The 21,583-nt window shown below is 41.1% G+C and overlaps 1 protein-coding gene across 2 annotated transcripts in view; it reads right to left on the bottom strand.

Annotated features, from left to right (window-relative positions):
• The window catches only part of Prex2 (phosphatidylinositol-3,4,5-trisphosphate dependent Rac exchange factor 2), a 308,185-nt gene that overhangs the window by 220,953 nt on the left and 65,649 nt on the right, over window positions 1–21,583 (bottom strand). The window contains exons 2-6 of one of the 2 annotated variants that reach the window (XM_052715840.1): window positions 19,661–19,732; window positions 18,116–18,238; window positions 15,300–15,404; window positions 7,971–8,072; window positions 89–250 (exon numbers count right to left, since the gene is read on the bottom strand). In XM_052715840.1, coding sequence (XP_052571800.1) covers window positions 89–250; window positions 7,971–8,072; window positions 15,300–15,404; window positions 18,116–18,238; window positions 19,661–19,732 — 564 coding nt within the window. Of the gene's footprint in view, window positions 1–88; window positions 251–7,970; window positions 8,073–15,299; window positions 15,405–17,995; window positions 18,038–18,115; window positions 18,239–19,660; window positions 19,733–21,583 lie in introns of those variants that run through there. The other variant, XM_052715841.1, reaches the window with a different exon arrangement.

Below are 21,583 nucleotides of genomic sequence, written 5' to 3'. Positions count from 1 at the left end.
ACCACCTGGGGTTCCGTGGCTTGAAAAGAATCCCTGCCTGGGACTCCACGACTGCACCAAGCGGGGAAGTTGAGCCAAGTGCACATACCTCCCAGCCTTCGATGTGTGACTGCCACTCCTCTAAGACCTCCAGTTTCTCCATCTGTCTCTTGGCCTCGTTGATGTTGGAACAGACAGCTTTCATGGCTTGGAGGGCTTCCATCACCGCCGCGTAGTCACTGTGTTTCCGTGGGGTCCTCTTCAGTAACTCCTGTTTACACACAGAAACGAACCACTCTTTGATCTCCAGTGCTGTGGTACAGCGGGTTCCGACTGACCAGGAAATGGAAACGACAAAGACTGTGACAGCCACATTGCTAAGTGACATCACACCCTCCACTAAAGATAGCGATCAAAAGCAAAAGGTCAAATCAGTGAGTAAGCATTACTTCAATGTTCCTTTTGGCAACTCAGTGAGTAAGCATTACTTTAATCCTCCTTTTTGCAATCACTGTCCTTTTCCCTCGAACTTACCTGTATTTTAGAAACAGAACAAGGTTTCTTCTCTCTCTCAAATCATCAAATATCTCACCTGAATCGTATCACAACTTTTATAAATTTGACTTTTGTTCTAACAGATGCGTATCAGGATATGTTAATTTCCTTTTCTTAGAGTCTTTAACAGCTCTTCAAACAAATATGCACCACAGTTTCAAAAATGAATTAAGTTCCTACTTCTAATATCTTCTAAGAAAACTATAAAGACATGCCATAAATAAAGCAACACTTGTGTATACCTTTTACACTCTAGCAAAAAGAATTAGTTAACCAGTTTCACATCATCCCATCATTGGGGGAGCAGTACATGTCATCATCCCCATCAATTTGCTCTTGTTTCTTCTCAGTAAGCAGTAGTGTTCCATACACCCAGAAGCTTCTTTATTTAATTCTTAGTTTCTGCTTTGGGGATGGAACTTTTATTGATGTTTTTCTGTTCATTCTAAATATCAAAAACAGAATAATCTGTAATCTTTTCAGTATATTAAATGGTCTTCTTAGCTGTTGTTTAGAAGCACAAAATTAAACATCTTCACCCACTGTCTAGACAGCTGTGACCACATTGCTTTTTAATTAGTCATTTGTTCCTTTACGACAGTTGTCATCATCATGGCACTAACATAATTACAGAAACCCTGAGGCATAATTTCAGAATTTTTTTAAAATTTCTCAACATTAAGTGGGGAAGCAGGCAGTTCTTAGTTGTTTTATTGTTGAATACTTTGAAATAAACTTTGACCTTGTATTTGATACGATCTAATATACATCACATTATTCCCAACATGAAGTTGAAATTTTTATTCTGGACCCCAAATCCACTAGAGAGACATGGAACCTCAGAAGTAAATTCTCAGAAGTAAAGCCTTCTTAAATTATGTGAAAAGAGGACATCAACCTTCAGGACAGGATGTGGGCCCTTGGAATGGTACCCAACACTAATCTGAGGAGCTGAGACATGAATTAGATAATGTGAAATAAACAAAAAAGAAAAGACAATCAAGTTCTGAAAGTTCTTCACAATATAATCTAGTGTATTTAATACTTTCCTCTGAATAAATAAAACCACTCAAAAAGAATCCCAGTCTAATTTTTCAACATTAGCCTATCTGTATACATAAGTAAATGGTCAGCACTAGCCTATTTGTATACATAAATCTTTTTTCTTTTTGTGAATGAAAATAATCTTCCTCAGAGGGCAAGGAAGTCATCTCTGCTTCAAGTCTCTCAACTACTCTCTTTCATGTGAGATGAGAATGTATCTATGATGCATTTTTTTTTTTTAGAATTAAATTCAAACATTTGAGGTCATCTCTAATCAACCATGAGTGATTTAACACAACCACTAGTTTATGATATATTCTTAACATTCCCTTCTTGCCCTTACAATAAAGGAAATATCTGGGATTCCAGCAAGGGATCAGGGATAAGGGCACCTATGGTGCATAAGCACTGAGTCCCTGAGGTAGTAATCTGAAGGGATTCTCCAAACTGAATGACATGAAGTAAGAACTGAGAAGTTAAATGAAGGACCCAGACAAGTACAATCAATCCTCTGAGCAACTAAACCAGACATATCAAGTATGGTGTGAAGATGTGATGATGTTAGTAAAACAAACATTAACCCTTTTGGAAAGAAGAGAGTGTTAGATCAGGCTCATGGAGCAAGAATGATTTCCTCACTGTCCATAGGACCAAATTGGACAAGGACTTCCCTATGGGGAGGGGGATAAGGCTAGCCCCTTTCAGAACCCCCTCTGAAATCCAAATGATCACATAAAGAATGGAAAGGACATTTGCTTTACTGTGTTATAGAGGGTCTTAAGAAGGCTCAGGTTAAAACTCTTTATTAGTTCCTGTTATACATTACAAGAAGACAAGGAGGTTCCCACTGGGAAAATACATGAATGCACCCTGAATCACAGGAGGGCACAGTCCTAAAAGCCACACTCTTAACTCATCCAGGTTCAGACACTCATAAAAACTCCAGACACTAATATCCATCCCAGACAAAACACTAGCGGCTTTTCTAATTTGTCCAGGTCACAAACTCAGTCTTTTTATGACAGAACCATGAAAAGAAAGAAAAAAGGACCAGCACCATGGGCAGTTAGTGGTCACTTTAAGAGTCAACCAGATAAATGTTCCCCCACACCTCCCCCCTACAAGTCTAAACCTAGGGATTGCTTCCTCTGTGTGCAAGGTCACTTCCTGTTGGGAATGCCCTCAGAGACTTCTGTAAGGGAAATCACTGGTAGCATCAATGCCTTCTAGCCCTTTTGGGCTTCATGTCATTACCTCTCCATAATGACAGGTCTGGCACGGAAGGGCTTCCCATACAGGCTCCCATCATGTTCAACGATCTTGAGGAGCCCTGGGAATTTATGACTGTAAGCATCATAAGATTAGATTCATGACTAACTGAGGAGCGTGATTCTTAGCATTGACCCCTTCCCCTGGTTCCTGGTCCCGAAGGTTTACAATAATTCAGGGGTTGTTAGGCCAACCCCTAGAGTGATACCTCACTCAACTGCTTGCCTGTTCAGGGGGAGATCTCCATTTGTCATTTCTTTTCAATAGTTCCCCTGCCCTTGACTCCTCTATTGAGAAAAAAACCTTTTGTCTAGACTCAAGATCAAACTGCTTCTCCCTCCAGGGCAGAACACTAAAGCTTGTCTCCTCAGAGAGCAATGTCAAGGCTTCACTGTGGACAGATGGAAGTCCAACGCTATAGAGAAGGATAAAATGGCCACTTCTGTGGTCATGTGTCATCTTAAAGATCCTGACTATTTTCTTGATTAGAAACAATGTCTCCTGAAGCTTAAAGTCAGAGGGAGATTTAGCTCCATAATTCAAGGGCTAATGAAATAAGGATGATTGGTTGAACGTTCTAGTACACAGAACATCTCATACTTGGTAGTAGCACAGGCTCTAAAAAACGGAAGTCAGTCCAAGATCTCTGTATGATCAATGAAGTATGGCTCCACTCCATCCGGTAGTTCCTAATTTTCACACTCTCTTCACCCAGATTCCCCTAATAAGACTCATTAGTCAGTGTTAGATCTTCTTTGTTTGTTGGTTGGTTTCTCTGTGTAGCCTTGATTTTCCTGGAACTCATTCTGTAGATCAGGCTAGCCTCAAACTCAGAGATCTGCTTGCCTCTGTCTCCCAAGTACTAGGATTAAAGGTGTGTGCTGCTGCTATCACTACCACCTGGTGAGTGCTGGATCATAAAGACACTTTCTTACACATCTCACTCCACCCCATAATCAGTTTTTATTTGCTCTTGAAGATCCCACATGCAGAACAGGATAAGTTACTTGGACTGTCCTTTTCCAGGAGTTTTGAGACAGTCTACTTTATTTGACTAAGCTCTTTTCCGAGATATGATAGGATGAACTTAAGACCATGTAGATGGTCTCTTATATGGGCCAACCAAAAACCTCATATCCCAGAGAAGAGATTCCTCCTTATTTCCTAGCTGAGATATGCTACAGGGTGTCTTGGGGAAAAGCCCAGCTATACAAAGCAGAAGTTGCCTACTTGGGCCTTGTCCTTCCGAAGGAGCCCAGGGCTTTAGGACCAGAACGAATATGACCCATCTTGGCCTTCCTGCTCTCCCAAGCATGCTCTCCCAAACTCTCAAACAGATGAAGGCCTTTCAGGGAGCTATGGGATATTGTAGAATGCAGCTCCCTGGTTACTCAGTGCTAACTATGCTTCTAAAGCAGGCCCTCAAGGAGATGCAATCTCAAGAATTCACCAGAGTTGAATGGATTCCCATGTCCCAGCACGCCTTCCAGAAACTTGCAAAGTCATTAACCCAAACTCCTGCCTTAGGCTTGCCTAGTCAGACTAAGTTTCACCTGTACATAGCTGAGAGACAAGGAACAGCTCCGGGGAACAAAGTATGTTCCATTTCCTCTAGTCATACAGACAGCTAAGGAATTAGAGCAGGTAGCAAGGGGCTGCTCTGGATGCCTGTGAGCAGTTGCTTCTGCCAGACTCCTGATTCCTGGAACTCAAAAGATTCCCTAGGGCTCCCCCTCATACTTCACATGTATCATTACACTGGGTCATTCTAAATAATAAGAGGCACCTCTCAGAGGTTCTCAACCTTCCTAACCAGAAACTCTTTAATATAGCTCTTGATGGTATGGTAATCCCTGATCATAAAATTATTGTCATTGTTATTTTATAACTGTAATTTTGCTATTGTCATGAATCATAATATAAATATCTGTATTTTCTGATGGTCTAAGGCAACCCCTGTGAAAGGGTCATGGACCCCCAAAAGGGATTTTGACCCACATGTTGAGAACCACTGCAAATCTAACTCACAATAGTTTCCTTAAATATCAGGCCCTCATACTGGAGGGACCTGAAATTACTCTGCAGACCTGCCCCAGCCTGAACCTAGCCATCAGTCTTTCAGAAAAGGAAGGGGAGCCTCTCCACTCCTGTCAGAAGGTCCTCATGGACAACTGTGTAGCCCATCCTGGTCTCTCAGTCAACTCAACTGGTCCTCTATAGGGAGGGAATGTCCTTTGTGAACGGAAGAATATGATATGCAGGATATGAAATAGTCACTGAATTTGAAGTGCTTGACTCAAGACCAATATCCCCAAATTCTACTACTCAATTAGTCAAACTGAAAGCACTTATTTCAGCCCTGGGACTGTCCCAATATTTATTGGCACAGATTCCAACTATGGCTTCTTCATCCTCCATGTCCATGCAACCACATGGAAGGAAAGTGGCCTCCTTCCAACTACAGCTGAGACCCCTATAAAGCATTCCCAAGAAATTCTTAGGCTCCTAAACACAATCCTTTGGATCAATCAAGTGGCTACAACCCACTGTCCTGGATATCAGGAAGGGGATGACCCAGTGGCAAGAGAAATTGGCTGACTCTCAGGCCAAGAGGGCTGTACTAGCGTACAAGGAATGCCCCATCCTCTGTGAGGAATTTCTACTGCCTTCTGAAAGAGCAAAAAAACTCCCTTGGGAAAACAGCTTTAGCCTTTAAAATCAGACATCACCAAGGATGGTGGCTAACACCTAACCACTGATTGTTACTGCCCTACAATGGAAAGTCCTGAAGTCCCTTCATCACACATATCATCATTTGGGATATGGGAGGACACTCATCCTGGTAGTGAGAATGTTCAAGAGACAAGGCCTAAAAGACCCAACCCATCAGGTGGTACAAGGATGTGAGATATGTCAGAGACATAACCCCCTGAAAAAGGATCCCCAGCCTTCAGGCACCCAGAGACAGGGGAAGACTGGCAACTAGATTTAACTCACATGCCCAGTGGACCAAATTCCAAATCCCTCCTAGTCTTGGTAGATAGCTCTACAGGTGGATAGAGGCTTTCCTGTGTAAAACAGAAAACCACAGTGGTAGCTAGGGCATTGTTCCCCAAAATAATTACTAGATTTGGAATACTTAAAAGTCTCCAGAGTGACAATGGGCCTGCTCATTTCTCAGGGTCTGACTAAAGCCTTGGAAATTCACTGTCATCTATATTGGGCTTGACATCCTCAGACTTCTAGAAAGGTAAAGCATGCTAGGAATCTCCTAAAAGACATCTAAGGAAGTCCTCCCAGTAGGCTCTTATTTTTAGTTTCCAAATACCCTCTGCACGTGTGTGTGTGTGTGTGTGTGTGTGTGTGTGTGTGTGTGTGTGTGTGTGTGTCTATATTTCTACACTTTTAATGAAGTTTGTTTCCTGCCTCTTTTTTGGAAGGGGTGGCTTTGTTGTTGTTTTCTGTTGTTGTTGTTGTTGTAGTTTTTGTTTTGTTTTTTTCAAGACAGGGTTTCTATGTAGTCCTGGCTGTCCTCGAACTCAGAGATCTGCCTGCCTCTGCCTCAGGAGTTCTGGGATTGAAGGCATGTGATGCTACCAACAAGTTTCTTCCTGCCTTTTAATTTCTTAATTGATGGAGAAACCAAGCCGATCAAGACCTTAGACAGTAATAACTAGACTTCACCAATGGCTTTCCATATGCATGCACACATATATACATAAGCACACTCACACACATGCACAAACCTACACTAACCAGTACATATGACAACACATATACTACTCATACACACAAATTTCGCAAGACAGTCAACATATGCAATTCATAAAATTATAACAAGATTTATTTCTAGTTACTATTCATAACATATCTGTTCCAAAAGGTAAGCCAACACATCAGTTTACATGTCTATAGTATTTCATAATATCCATGTGTTTGTACATAAATTCATATGCTATGATTTCATGATCATCCTCATCATCATCTTTGTCCTCCAAATGCAAACGCGAGGCTTTAAGAGGTTAGATTACATACCTCAGACAGAGAGTTAGTAGAGAGAACACCTATGATTTGAACTCAGAGTTCATGCGTCCAACCCTACCTCTAATTCCCTATCCTAATGTTGTAATTCCAAAAGCTATAGTTTAAGACTTGCCATTCCTGTGCAACATTGTATCATCATAATAAAAATCCTGGTTACTTTCATACCTGCAGCAACTGATAGTTAGTGTGATGTTTACTGTCTGTAAAGGAGTGCTTTTCACTTTGCATTTCGCCATTTGTTGTTCCACGTGAGCCTCACACCACCTTTACAATAATCATTTAAAAGGCAAGTGTATTACTTAAGTTTCTATTGTAATGATCTACTCCATGACCCATGAAAGGGTTTGTTTCAGCTTACAGTCCATCATGAGGGAAATCAGGGCAGAAACCTGGAAGCAGGAAGAGGCAATGAGGAACGCTGCTTACGGGCATGTTCCCATGCCTTGCTTAGCTTTTTTTTATATATATACAACTCAGAACCATCTGCCCAGGGGTGGCACCACCCACAGTGGGCTGAGCCCTCCCACATCAATTGTTAATCAAGAAAATGATCCCCAGACTTGCCCACAAGACAAACTGATGGAGGTATTTTCTCAACAGACATCCCCTTCTCCCAGATGGCCCTTGCTAGTGTCAAGTTGACAAAAAAACTAACCAGTACACTAAGCTTTGAAACTGTGTAATTTAACCCTAACGTCATAAGCATCAAGTCACCAAAGTATGGAGAAACCAAAAATAGAACAACAGTGGAATTTAAAAAAGTAAAATAAAGTTTTCTTAGCTAAAGTGCTATGTAAACCAGGCATAATGGATTTAATGGGGTCTCTTCTAAAGCTAATGCATTTACTCTAAATGAAACTCCAACAAGGATGTGTGTTTCCAAGAACAAGCACTAAAAGCTTCCTTTAATGGCCTTTCTACTAAAGGTTTGTTTCCTAATCCACACAGGAATTTATGACAAAATAGCCATTTTTCCAGTAATTATGCTCTACTCTTTTGAGAATACTGGCATCTTGAAACGACATTTTTTTTAATCAATAAAATATTAAGGCGCTAGCACACACTGCAGCATTAAATACCTTCAGCAGGAGAGGGTACTTGCATATTCTTTGGATTGGTGTCACTAAGTACCCTTCCAGGGGAACATCTGTGTTCTTCCGTCCTCCAAGCAGCATGCAGTTCTGTGGGGAAAATAAACATTTAATAAATAAGTACATCTTGCAAACCCAAGGTTGCGAAACTATTCCATCAACATTTTATGTGGAAAGGTTATGAAAACATGTGTCCTTAAATACCATGCCACAAGGACGGTCAAGACCCGGTCTTTCATGTTAGTTACAGAACCCAAAGTGAACTTATAACTTCAAATTTAATTCACATATATTCTTCTGAGCATGAATGAAAAGGGTTTAAATAGAGAAAGGGAGAGAGAGAGAGAAGAAATAGAGAAACAGACAAAACAGATCCATTTTGTTTATAGGAAGTGCACTGTTGGGCTTGGAGAGAACAGCTTGGCACTTAGAGAGTTAAGAACACTGCTACTCTTGCAAGGGATCCAGGTTTAGTTGCCAATAAGCAGATCGGGCAGCTCAGAATTGCGTATAACTTGAATTCTTTTTTTTTTTTTTTTGTTTCTGTTTTTGTTTTTCGAGACAGGGTTTTTCTGTGTAGTTCTGGTGCCTGTCCTGGACCTCACTTTGTAGGCTGGCCTTGAACTCACAGAGATCCACCTGGCTCTGCCTCCTGAGATTAAAGGCATGTGCCACCACCACCCGGAGTAACTTGAATTCCAAAGGATGTGATAGTCTCTTCTGGCCTCCACAGGCACCTGCACACACACTGAACACATACAGACAGACAAGCAAGTACATTCACAGAAATAAAAAATAGGCTAATTGTTAAGCACATCGTGTTGTAGAAAAGCAGGCACCAACCAAGACACTGAGTTCTAATGTGAAAGTCAGGCTTCCCTGCTGACTAGTGACGCACCAACTTGAACTCATTTTAGAGTTTCCTCTCTGTCAAACTGGAATGCTTGAAGCTGGTGGTTCTAAGTCATTTTGGTTGCTGCTGCTGCTGCTGTTGTTATGCGATCACACTTAAGGAAAGATGCTATAGCTGCCAGTCTTAAAGGAGATCAGAGCAGATCTCCACATGGGCAAGGGGAATGGAGAAATCTCCGTATTAGCAATCACAGGGCTAGGTCGACATGGAGCAGATTGAGCTTGCCAGAAAGTGGCGCTGATGAGAAAACTCACTTGAGCAGACGGCCTTCCATCTTCTAAACAATACCACAAAGAGAAAGACCTGTGGGGAATCTTGTTTCTGCACTGCCTGCCAGAGTGACCACCACAGACGTGGATTTCATACGTCGGGCAGGAAGGAGAGGACCTTCAAATGGCTACACTAGAAGTCAGTATATTCCCTGTCACTATATGAATTCCGAGGAGGGGCCAGGAGCTGAAAGCAAAACATTTAAAAGGCACACCACTGGTACAGGGTCCTCCCCTGAATGGGACAGTCAAGTCTCAGTCTCTGTCTGTGTACCTCGTTAGAGGATGGTCACTTCACCCAAACATCACATAAGACAGGGCAGCCAATATTCCTTCACAGTACCTAGGGTATTCTCCCTGGGAGAAATTCTTGGACACAATTATTTATATCTTCCAGTATTATGAATGTTTCAGAGTGTCCAGTTCCAGCATGAGTTAGCTGCCTTAGAAGTGTGGTTAGCTTCTTTCACAGCTCTGGGCTGAAGGATCCTGAAAAGTCCTAGGTAGGTTTAACTTTTTCTTTCAACATGTGTGTGTGAGAAGGAGAACAAGAGAGGAGGACATAGGCGTATGCATGCCCACATACTGTGGACACCTGTATGTGTAGGTGAGCGTGCACACTGGTGCATGTACATGTGACATGCACATGTGGAGGATGAAAGCTGATGTCAGAAATCATTGTCAATCACTCTTTCATCTTATTCAATGAGACAGGGTCCCACCGGAGCTCACTATGAGAACTGGTCATCCCAGCCAGCCTGCTTTGGGGAATCCTATGTCTACTTCTAAGGTTGGGATTACAGGTGGACTCTCATCCAGCATTTACATGTCCTAGGGACAGGAACATCGGTCCTCATGCTTGTACAGCAAGCACGTGTACTGGTTGTTTTTGACAACTTGACACAAACTAGAATCACCTGGGACCAGGGAACCTCAACTGATGAATGTCCCCCAAGAGACTGGCCTGTGGGCACAGCTTCGGAGCATTTTCTGGATTAACGATTGATATGGGCATGTACAGCCAACTGTGAGCTGTGCCATAATCATAAAAAAAAAATAGTCTACTGAGTAAGTTTCGGGAGATTCAAGGACATTAAAAACTTCCTGAGATGACAGCAACAGCAAAGACCCTATTAATATCATCATCAGCCCAAACCTGGAAACTTAGAACCTCTCATTTTATGAATACGGAAACCAACTACTGAAATATAATGAACATCCTAAAGCCATCCAGATCATCTATGTCCACTTAGTTCCAGGGTAGGGACTATCCAGACAGATTCTGTCTGCTGGAGTATGCTGTGAGTCACCTCAACCCACATTCTTGACTTGTGGCTTTTTCGGTGGGACTTCACATTAAGTCACTTGGCAAACTAAACTAAGGAGTATTCCAAGTGAACACTGCTAAAGACAGGATGCACAAAACAAGACAGCGGAGTTCTTACACTCTGTCAAGGGAGCTGCAGAGAGCAAAAATCTCATACCAAGGAGTGGTGTCCAAAATGCTAGTACATTCCATAAGCAAAACAGGAAATGCCCACAATGCTAGCCTGAGGCTACAACTATACTTGAGGTCTTCCAGCATACTAGCAAAAATTTAACACAGATCACCTAAAAAGATATACATTGAATAGAGAGAATGCATTTGTCTTTGGCTGATGAAAAGGGTATGTCATTAAAAAAAAAAAAAAAAAAAAAAAAAAAAAAAAAAAAAAACCTTCATGGGCACCCTGGGAAAAAACCTGAATCACCTTGCAAATCTTCCGGCCTTCACCTGTGCCCAAACTATAGTCATGCTTGGGTCCATGCTCATGAGAGAGTAGCTCTGACAAGTTGAACATTCACAGAAGGGATCTCAAAAAGCAAAGCGAAATAATGAAGGTAACCTGAGCAGAGGTGTCTTCAGAGAAACGGAAACTCAGATCAATTCTAGGTAGGTTACTAAGAACAGAACAGAGTAACAAGGAAAAAAACAAACAAAAACAAAAACCCAGTAACCCATCTCAGAGAGGAAACACAGATTCCAGAGTTGCTATTTAGTGATTTAAAATGTCAAGTTGTTTTATATTTTAAAATTATGACATACACAAAGAAACAGAAAAACTTGATTCAGTCATAGTCAATAGAAACTCTTAAGTGTACCTAGATATTGGATTTAGCAGACTTCAACATAACAATTACAAGTATATTCAGAGAATTTAAGCACCTCTTAAATAACTGAAGGACACTGATGGCAAGCAAAGAAAGAGGAACCCTCAACAGAGAAAAACAGTGAATCAAATAGACACAGGATGAAAAAAGACTTCACTGAGTTACAGGTAAGTTAATATAAATCATCAGATGTGAAGAACAGAGAATAACAGGTTACAGAAAAAAACAAACAATTCCAAGGAACCAAGAGGGAACATGGATGTGGTGGCTATAGAGATGGCAGCAGTTTAGAGCACTGGCTGCTCTTCCAAAGGATCCCCTAACATCTGCATGGTACCTCACAACCATCTGTAACTCCAGTACAAGAGATCCAACACCCTCTTCTGGCTCCCAAAACCATCACACACACGGTACACAAACATACATACAGGCAAAACACCCGTACATACAAAACAATAAAATGATAATTATTATTATTTTCATTCAATGTATGCATAAGGGTAATTAAAGAAAATGAAAAATTATATAATAAATAATTTAATAACCTCTACAAATTCACAACTTATGTTTTTATTTGTTTTATTTTATGATGGAGCCTTGGAGTCTTACAATGTTGCCCAGACTAGGCTTCAAATCCTGGGCTCAAAAGACCCTTCCATCTCATCCTCACAAGTAGCTAGGACCATAGCCACATTCTATTTGTGCCAAGCTAAAATGTCTCAAAATTTATTAAAAACCAAAAGGTTAATGTACAAATTAGGAAAGCAAAGTTAGTGTCCTCATCGAATTACACTGTAGTTGAAAAGTGAAAAGACCAAGTATTAAGAGTGGCAGAAGGAAGCTGAAGCAGTATGTAATCAACAAAAGCAATACAAACAACAGGTTCACTCTCATCGGAAGCCATGGAGGCTGTGCAGCAATGGAGTCCAACTCAAAATCATGAAAAGGAGGACACAGTCAAGAAGAGCTCTATCCATAGAACGATCCTTCAAAAACGAAGACAAAGACATCCCCAGACAAACTAGCAGAAATGACATAGGGGAAAAAATAAGGTTACTCTTCACAAGCTAGGCTATCAGAGTCAGAGTCAAATCTACGGAAATGAAGGAGAGTCGAGGTGGTAGTCTGTAGAAAAGTAGAGAAGACAAAACTGTGAGTGGCGTAGGCTTCTTAACACAGAAGGCGGCCCACGGGGGAGAGACTGCACACTAAGGGAGAGAGAAGGGCCACACTCCGCATTTCCTTCCAGGAAACGCTGAAGCAAAACGTCCACTCTATTACTTTGGGATTAAGTCAGTATTAACAGAAAATGAATATGCTTAGGAAAGGAAGTTCTGGCTACGTGCTGTCTACCAGAACATTTAAAAGATCATAGGAAGTCATAAAAAATTAAGAGTTAAAGATAGCATTTCAAACACTAAGAGATCTACCATAATGATAAGGAAAAATAGACTTTATCAAAAAAATTACCATCTAAGACAAAAACGGTATTTTGTAACAATAAATAGAAATATGAATATAACAATCATGAATATATACATATCTAACAACAAAATATATAAGGCAAAAATGGACAAAATTGAAGGCTATAAAAGATAATTTTATTTGGATTCTTACACCCTTTTTAAGTGTATGAATGAATAATATGAACAATTCACAACTTCATTGTTTTATATAAACAATAATCACATATATATTATAGTTCATATATATGAATGAATCACATCTTTCAACACTTAAAAAATTAAGCGCTAAGGATGTATGTAGTTCAGTGAGAGCTGGGGATGTTGTTTTAGTTGACAAAATACTTGCCCAGCATGCACAAAGCCTTGACTTCAATGCCAGTGTTGAGAAAGACAGACAGAAAAAAGGAAGAAATTAAGGCAGCAAGGGAGGGAGGAGGGAGAGAAACAGGGAGGGAGGAGGGACGGGGAGGAGGGAGAGTGGAGGGGGAGGAAATGTGATAATGAAACCTTTCAAAACTATGGACGTAATAAAAATTTAAGAAAGACCATTCATGTGAAGAATCTACACCTTACAAAGATATCCCTCTAAGACCAACAATAGGTTGGTTGCCTGCTCTTAGAGCGTCTATTCAGCAATCTACAGAAGGTCCTAATCTAGACGATGTAATAAGGAAAAAATAAAACTGCCTTAATTCAGGTGACAAGATGCTGCAAGGAGAATACCCTGAGACTCTGCAGAGAACTACTAGACCCGAAGCTTGAATAACCCCAAAGGATCCTAAGATAACTCCAGACACAGCAGTACTAACAGAATAAAACATTTTTTAAAAAGCGCAAAATCAGCATAACACATAGGTACAGATTTCTTAAATATGGCAAGAAAAACAAAGCCATAATGAAAAATATTCAAAACTAAAAATTATATTTCATCAAATTTTAAAACTTGATTTTTCAAAAGGCAATATTGTTTAAGGACTGAAAAACAAGGCTGGGAGGGGCAGTATTGGAAAGTGATATATTTGATACAGAAATTGCTCCCAAAACAAAGAACACTTACAAGTGTCTATAAGGTAAACACTGCAATTTAAAAGTACACAAAAGATCTGAATAAATATATCACCAAAGAAGACATGGTTAGTGAGCACAGGAAAGCATGCTTAGTTTCAAATTCAGATCGCAGACCTCCCAGCACAGTTATAACCAGTCACACCAAGTACTGGCAAGGTACAGAGAACCCAGGTTCTCAGCACGGGGCTTGTGGAGATGGCTCAGCCATCATGCCAAACAGACCCACGGTTTCTTAAACTTACCATATGAGCCACCATTTTTGCTCTCTGTTTTTACTTAAGAGAATGAAAATTTATGCCCCCATACAGACTTGTGCATGAATGCTCCTATCACCATAATTTATGGAAACATTATAAACAAGACTAAAACCCAATGTTCATTAATTGATAAAACAGATGAACAGACTATGGCAAACCTATAATGGACAATTCAGTAATAATGAATGTAAAATGAATACATGACATAAAGCTGGGCATTAGAAAACTGCAAACACTGGGCGGTGGTGGCACACCCCTTTGATCTCAGCACTTGGGAGGCAGAGACACGCAGATCTCTTTGAGTTCAAGGCCAGCCTGGTCTACAGAGTGAGTTCCAGGACAGGCTCCAAAACTACACAGAGAAACCCTGTCTCAAAAAAAAAAAGAAAGAAAGGAAACTATAAAATAACAAAAGTCAGGCCTAACAGAGTATATTGTTTGTTTCTATTTGTATAAAACCTAGAGGCACTTATCTGATCAGTAATCTGAACACTTAAGAGGCAGATGGGGACGTTTCAAATTTGAGGCTAGCTTGGACTACGTAATAATAAGACTCTATCCTAAAGAAAGAAACTTTTTTTTTCTAGAAAAAGTCACTCTACATAGAGAGCAAATCATTGTAGCCTGGAGCAAATGGTGGAAGGGGAAATGGGCTATCAAGAGACAGGCATCTGTTCAAGACTATGGAAGTACTCTAAAGCTAGGCTTTGGGGGACAGCCTAAGAACTGCTCTCACTTCATCAGACGCTTGCAATGACAGCCCAGAGCTGTCAAGCATGCCTCTATGTACGTATGTTACCTTAAAGGAAGTTAACATTGAATCCTGCTGCTCCTATAAAAACGGAGTAAGGAATGTGTGTAGGAGAGCAACCAGTCTCTACATTTGACTCCTTCCTGTGCCTGCCCTGCCCTACTTCCAATCCTCTGAGGAGTAAATAGATCCCTAGGAAACTGAGGATGCAAGGCAAAGAACTCTGACCTAAGTTCTTTGTCTGACTGATGAGACAATTCTCCCTTAACCAGGAGAGGGCATTAGTGGTGTTTCTCACACACAAGCTTGTCCCAGATCTGGATGCTTACATGTCCATGGACTATCTTCCAAGTCTGCATGTGCTAAGAGGTAACCCCGTGCATTCTTACAGGTAGGCCCTCAACCACTGTCAGCTTATGGTTACAGATGAATATGCACTTACTAAAAGAAATGTCCGGATTGTTCTTATTTTGTTCAGTTCCAGAAGCAATTTTTGTGCCTTTTCATGGTTGCTGCAATATTCATCATAAATACGAAACTTGTCTTTCTGTGAATCAAAGACAGAATAAATGAGGATCACTGTGTATTACTTTGAAATTTTAACCCATATGATATGCATTAAAAACTTCTACAAAGGGACAGTATCTCAAGAGATATACTACATGCGTATGTTTCGTTTATTTCCCCCATTTATAAGTATAGCCTAGAAAAGAAGTTGATAAATTTATCCCAACAAGAATGCAATAATCTGAGTGAGCCACATGGTGGCAAAGCACAGAGAATGAGTGTTTTTTCCCTTTGCCATGAGAATCCAGACACAGCTTTTTATACTTTTTTAAGATCTTACTCTGAGCTAGGTCCAGCGGAATAAACTTACTTCTCCTAGTCAACGGGAGGGACACAGTCATTTCATACAAAGGGAAGAGGCATGGGATACATCACATGGGAATCATGAAGACAGAACCCAGAAGTTCATGTTACCAACTGGCAGTCGCATTTAAGAGGGACTTGGACAAATGAGATAACACACAGTACCAAGTAACTAAGATAATGGCAGAAACTGAAGATTCAGCATCCCAGCAATTGCTTCATAGAGAGATGTTTGTAGTGGGTAGCTGTTCCAGCTTTGAACTGGAAGTTCTACCCCCACTGAGGCTTCCGATAACTGTCATGCCTATGAGGCAGGGCTGAGACAGGAGCCCTTAAGACCTGAGATCCAGCCGGGCGATGGTGGCGCACGCCTTTAATCCCAGCACTCGGGAGGCAGAGTCAGGCGGATCTCTGTGAGTTCGAGGCCAGCCTGGGCTACCAAGTGAGTTCCAGGAAAAGGCGCAAAGCTACACAGAGAAACCCTGTCTCGAAAAACCAAAAAAAGAAAAAAAAAAAAAAAAAAAAAAAAGACCTGAGATCCAAATGTGCCAGCTCTCTTGGTTCCTGGATCCTGGATGCTAGAGGTAGACCAAGCAGAGTTCTCCAGAGAACACTGCTGGACTGACTGCACTACACCTTTCCCAGACCCTGTAACTTATCCCTTTACTTGTAAGTTACCCCACAAAATAAGCCTCCCTTTTAACTATGTAGAGTTGCCTTAATACTTCCACCAATAGATGTTTAAGCCACAAAGGCCAAGAAATAGTATTATAGCTACTTTCAAACAGCCTTTATTCCGTGAGAAATGAACAAGTCTACAGAGCTCCAGAGCAGGACTATTCAGGGGAAATGGCTGGGCCAGTGATGAACAGAGGTGTGATCAATCAAGATCTTCTAGTGATTTAAGCTGCCAGGAAACACCACAAACGGTTTTCAGTGTTAGTGGGAATTCTTTCCAAAAATTAAGAATTTTGCTCTATCATGATCTCTAGGCTCCCTACCATCTCTAAGACTGCTCTCAAAGGAGCTCTAATTAACAGCTATCGAAGGAGCCCAATGAAAAACACAATAGTTTATTGATCAAATTATCAGAACAGAAGGGTATCCTTTGTAATTTCAAAGACACACACTTAGAAACAGTAAGCACTGTTTTATATAGCCAGCAGAGCACGGGCTGAATCACTTGCTTGAAGAGATGGTATGATCCAGAACAAGAGTAAAGTTCAGAAGCAGCTGAGCGACATTCATGGATGACAGATTCATAATGTGTTACTAAGGAAATGGTTGTCAGGGTGCAGAGCTCCCATGAGCATCCCTGGCCTGAGATAACAGCTCCTCCAGCTGGCAGGGGAGTCTGAGTCTTCTGTGAAAAGGAAACAGGCTTGAGGAAGCGGATATGAACAACACAGCTTCCAGCCACAACCAAGAAATGCACAGTTTAATCCACCCAGACCCTAGGAGTATCTCCCTTTGCTAGAATTATCATTATGAAATACAGATTACAAAAAGAACCTGTTTGTCACATATAGATAGAGAAACTACAAGATATATGACTAAGTAGGAAACAGATGCGAAGCTTCGTTTGCGATGGAATACTCTCACCTAGCTGTTTAAGTGAGACAGTCACGGGGTAGCCATTTGATTCAGAGAGGCATTCTGAAAATTAGCATCAGTGGAAAGGGGTCAATAACAATATTTTGCAATTTGCTCTTCTAGTATGAATGTCCTTTAGTTCTTAAAGACAATTTTCACTAAGCAGGTGGTTTCTTAGTTTGCAAATCCACTATCTAATTCTAGGTATCCTGTACAAATACATGAAATTGACAACAGAGCAGAGGGTGTGTCTTCCAGACCACCGAGCCCGTGCCCCTCATTCTTTCCACAGCACTCCAAACCAGCTTCTGAGAAGCCACCCTGGAGGGAAATCAGTCATGGGAAGCAACAGTCTGTTCACCTCCAGGTCTGTCACCAGCCAATTAACAAGGGGACATTCTGACCAATAAAGAGAGGGCTTGTAGCGCCATTATAAGAGTGAGAATTTTCTGCCTCAAAAGAAAAATGTTCTATGTTTGAGTGAAACATAAAAATCCATTCATTATGAAACAGGCTGAATATTCATTAGAATTCAAAGCTACAGAGGATGTGAAGAACTAGCTTGTCGGGAAAAAGAAAAGGCTGTTTATTCTTGGAGTGAAATGGATGATGAGAGACTCCCTCCCCTTTTCTGGCTCTGAGGGCAAGATTTCACTGGCCTTAAAAGACCCCAACCTTCTGGTGTCCAGCTTTACTTCTCATGCTGAATTCACACACGCTACTCTGCCAAGATGCAATCCTTAAACTCGAGAGAGAAAGAGTCTGAAAATAAACAGGAAAAAAATATTATCCTACAAAGTGAAGAAAGCAGGTTCCCACTTCTTGCTGGGCATTGGGTTCGGGGTGTAAGCATTCTTCTACAACCTTCAGGAACTCCTTATGGACGGCAAGGATCTCCTCAATATTGGAGAATAACATCTGTAAAACAAATATATCCATAAAAACTTTAAGTGCAGTTGTGAAGCAAATTTGAAAAATTAAATTAAAAGGCCCATGAGGGCACAGCCCCCTGAGCAGAGAGCTACTCTATCTACGTCATCTCTTCCTCTAGCCTGGCAAGCAGAACCAGTTTCATCTGGACTTCTCTATTTCCACAGAACTCTGGGAATGGGGACACCATGCAGAAACTCAGGAAAAGACCTGGGGGACAAATCCCAGTCAGCCAACCCCAACCTCTTCCCCAGTGCCTACAAGTAAGAGTGTGGGCGATTTGCTGACAGACTTTCTGGGAAGTCCGTGACACTGTGAAAGGTATCCTTCCTCCTGGCAGGTATGTTTGTGCAGAAGCCACAGCTGGGTCAACTGCAAGGTCACTGTGCTGCACCCAGATGGCGGCACTGGGTGCTGCAGACCTAGCAACACTTTGCCCACCCTGAAACATCTGCACAGATGTTTTCTTCCATCTGGACTCCCTGTGAGTGAAAGTGTTCAAGTCCATTTGAATCATAGGTTGCTTTTCTTTGTGACTCAAAGCTTGTTAACTAAAGTTTCCAATGGTAGAAAAGTCTGCAGGTTACATATATAACCTCTAAGGAAACAGAATCAGAAGAATCTAAAAAGCCCTTGGATTTTTTTTAATTAATAAAACAGTAGGAGCATAATTAGCAACCACTACAGAAAAATTAATTTTCATTTACCATTCTTTATTTCTTTTTTTCATAACTGTTCATTTTTCCTGAGAGAAAGAGAGTGGGGGGGTGGCTGGGACTAGAACCCAGATCCTCAAGCACTACATACTCTAGCCACCCTCTGCTACCTAGGTTATCGGTGGTGTTTCTCAGTTAGTTCCTGTCAGGCCTGCAGTGACACTGTAACCATCCCAGAACACATACTACCACTAAGTCACATCCCAGGGCCCTTTCCCTGCATTTTACAATTTAAGGAAATGCTTATGGATTTACTTTGGGGCTGGGATATTACATTCTTTTCTGTATGCCAGGGGACCATTGAAATTTTGCTCATTAGAGACCACAGAGACTGGAGTTCTCATTTCCCCATAGCTTGCCTTCTTGAACTACTCTGACAACTCTCCTGTCACCTCGCCCAGCCTTCTTCTCATAGACACTGAAGTTCTAGTCTTTCCTTTTAAGCTTATTTTCCATCTTTTCAAATGGTTCCGTGATCTTAGCAAACGCAAGAATTCTTTACAACATGTAAGCTGTCTTCTTCCTTTCTGTCCCCAGACTCTAGCTCCCTCATTCAAATTACCAACACTAGTCACTGCTACGGGAACTCACAGTGGAGCTGATGATAAACTAAAGGGCCCTGAAGGAACACTCCGTGGACATATCACCTTTCGGGTACCTGAGCTTGGCTGAGACGCTGAAGCTGCCTGCTCACCTTTACTGTTTCCTCCGTCACATTTTTGTCGACCTTTGCTGCTGCACACTGGTTCATTCGATGCAAGAAGGCCTGTATGGAACAAGAGAAGACATTATGAGAACAAAGCTAGAACTATAAAATGATTGGGCACTCATCAGAACGCGGTAAAGTGCCCTACAAAACACCAAGCTTACCAGTCGGCATGGCAACGCACACCTGTAATCCCAGTACTTGGGGACAGAACTAGGAGGATTGTCTGAAGGTCAATACTAGCTGACCTCCATAAGGATTTCTAGGCCAGCCAAGGCTATGTGGTGAGACCTTGTTTCAAACAAATAAAACTGAAGTTGAAAATTCTTAGTAGCTGAGTATAATAGTTTAGCTGTAATACGTGAGATTCTTGCACACTGTTGCTCCTACCCCAGAACCTTACTTCTGTTACAATGCTGAAGCACAGAGAAAAATGATCAAGTCTATATGAATGAAATCCGTTCACCTGGTCTTCAGAATTCTAGGGTAAACATTTAGAATTGGATGCTTCCTAAATTTTAAGCATTGCAAAGTACAGAAAGATCAAAATATAATGTAAATACGGCATTTCAACTGAAACGGGAAAAGGACCTGAAATTCTACAGTGACTCTTAGTACTGTGAGATGGGGGTCGGGAGGGGGAGATAGGTGCATCAGCACACTCAGACACACTTGCCAGTAACTGCTGCTTTCAGGAAGAATCCCTTTTCCATTTCTATGTCACCATACTCATACTTCATCAGAAGCAAAATAATAAATTTCAGGGTTTAAGTCAGAGTTCTTCATTGCCCTATGGTAGGCATAAGTCTTTCAAGACAAGGGAGTTGCTCAGAGGTAGAATAATTGCCTAGCAGGCACAAGTCCCTGGGTTTAATGCCCAGCCTCAGGGAAAGAAAGACTGGGTTGGGGGTGAGGGGGTGTACTTAGAATATTTAGACTGAACCTTCTTAATGATAATTAAGCTTTCTCTAAAGGCTAAATATAGAAGAATGTTTGATATATAGTGAACATTAACATACAAAGTGTTTTTAAAAAAAGAGAACTTCCCACCTAGCAAACTTAGTTTATGTCTAAAGACATTATCCATAAATTCCCCAGTGGCCCAATAAGATCATTTCAAGGACTGTGGATATTGCTCAACTGTAGATAATATATCAGAAGCCCTACTCCAATTGCCCAGCACCACAAAAGTAAGAAAAGATCAGTGCTCTTTTTTCTGCCTTGAGAACTCTGCCACCACTAACCAAGTGAAGGTATGCAACTTCCCAGGGCACACTGAAGTTCAGGGCGGGTGCCTCCGGCTATGACATTTAAAAAATAAAAATTACAGTAAGAGTCACACCTTTGACATGTTATATTCACACATTTAAGGCATTAACAAAAGTTGATGATGATTAAGAGATTGCTCATAATATCCCAGACTGGCACCCCCAAGGCATTGCTGACAATAATAACTGGGACACCAGTCCTGAAGACAACTTGATAATCCGTGTCACAACTGAAGTAGGCTTTCCTCTAACTTAGTGATTCTACTTCTAGGAATATACTCTGACAAAGAGACTCACTGGTTATAAGAGTAATGAAACTGGAAACAACCTAAAGACCCACCGGTAAAGAAATCACAAAATACACTGTGGCACATTCATATCGCAGACTTTGATAGCCAAAGCACAGTCAGACATGAATGTGCTGAAACCTATGCCCACACAGACGCATAAGTGTATATAAATACACACACATGTATACATGATAGATGCTCATGAAAAGTTGTCTGGTGAAAATAATTCACAAAGCGCAAACACATATGCGCACATACACATGAACATATACATACAAGTGTATAGATCGATACACATGTATCATATCAGTGAGAAAAAAATGATCAGAATACTCCAAAACTGCCAACAGTAG

The sequence above is a fragment of the Peromyscus californicus genome, unplaced genomic scaffold, assembly GCF_007827085.1.
Source record: "Peromyscus californicus insignis strain IS unplaced genomic scaffold, ASM782708v3 Scaffold_5__1_contigs__length_169319896, whole genome shotgun sequence".
NCBI lineage: Eukaryota > Metazoa > Chordata > Mammalia > Rodentia > Cricetidae > Peromyscus > Peromyscus californicus.
This window is presented reverse-complemented; position numbering and strand designations above follow the sequence as displayed.